Genomic DNA, 699 nt, shown 5'->3' with positions numbered 1-699 from the left:
CACAATCCTCCCCACCCACCAAGACAAGGGAGGGCTCTGTCTCCCCTGGGAACTGGATCCCAGCTCCCATCCCAGGGATGGTCCGAGGCAGGATGCAGGAGCATCTCCACATGGGGAGGGCAGGGAGCAGCAGCACCCATCCCATCACCCACCAGCTCCTCTCCCACGCTGGGGAGGCAGCAGGGAGGGATCAGCCAGTTCCCATGTCGGAGGCAGGTGGGTGGGGGGCTGTGAACAGCGGAGCTGCGGGCAGCCCACTGCTGAGAGGTGCTGCTCATGTGCATCTTGACAGTTACCTGATAGTACAGAGGAGAAACCAAAGTCGTTGCTGACAGCAACACTGGTCGACTTGGATTTTTTTGACTCATATTTCAATCGATCTGAAAAACAAAAAGCACAGTGCCACACTCGATCAGGCTCTCAAGGCAGCACACGTGGCTCCGCTCCCCTCGTGGCCCCCACGGCTGTGGAGGGACAGGCTGATGGCAAGGGAGGGAGCTCGGGCTTCGCTTCAGCGCAGCGACCACAGGCACTTCAGCGGGAGCCCGCAAGAGCGGACGGGAACACTCCTCTCACCACAGCACAGGAACTGCCTGCCCACTGCCAGCACGTGGTGAGCACACCAGTGACACGGCGAGCACACCAGTGACATGGTGAGCACACCAGTGACACGGCGAGCACACCAGTGACACGGTGAGC

The 699-nt window shown here is 60.9% G+C and overlaps 1 protein-coding gene across 1 annotated transcript in view; it reads right to left on the bottom strand.

Moving 5' to 3' along the window:
- Positions 1-699, bottom strand: part of CUEDC1 (CUE domain containing 1) — a gene marked incomplete at its 5' end in the record, with an annotated part of 5,289 nt that overhangs the window by 2,095 nt on the left and 2,495 nt on the right. Inside the window, one exon of the mRNA XM_029087347.1 lies at positions 297-380. Coding sequence (XP_028943180.1) covers positions 297-380 — 84 coding nt within the window. The remainder of the gene's footprint in view (positions 1-296; positions 381-699) is intronic.

Source organism: Antrostomus carolinensis, unplaced genomic scaffold (genome assembly GCF_000700745.2).
Source record: "Antrostomus carolinensis isolate BGI_N321 unplaced genomic scaffold, ASM70074v2 scaffold31231, whole genome shotgun sequence".
In the NCBI taxonomy this organism is placed as follows: Eukaryota; Metazoa; Chordata; class Aves; order Caprimulgiformes; family Caprimulgidae; genus Antrostomus; species Antrostomus carolinensis.
Note: the sequence above shows the minus strand (reverse complement) of the source record. Positions and strands in the feature narration are given on the sequence as shown.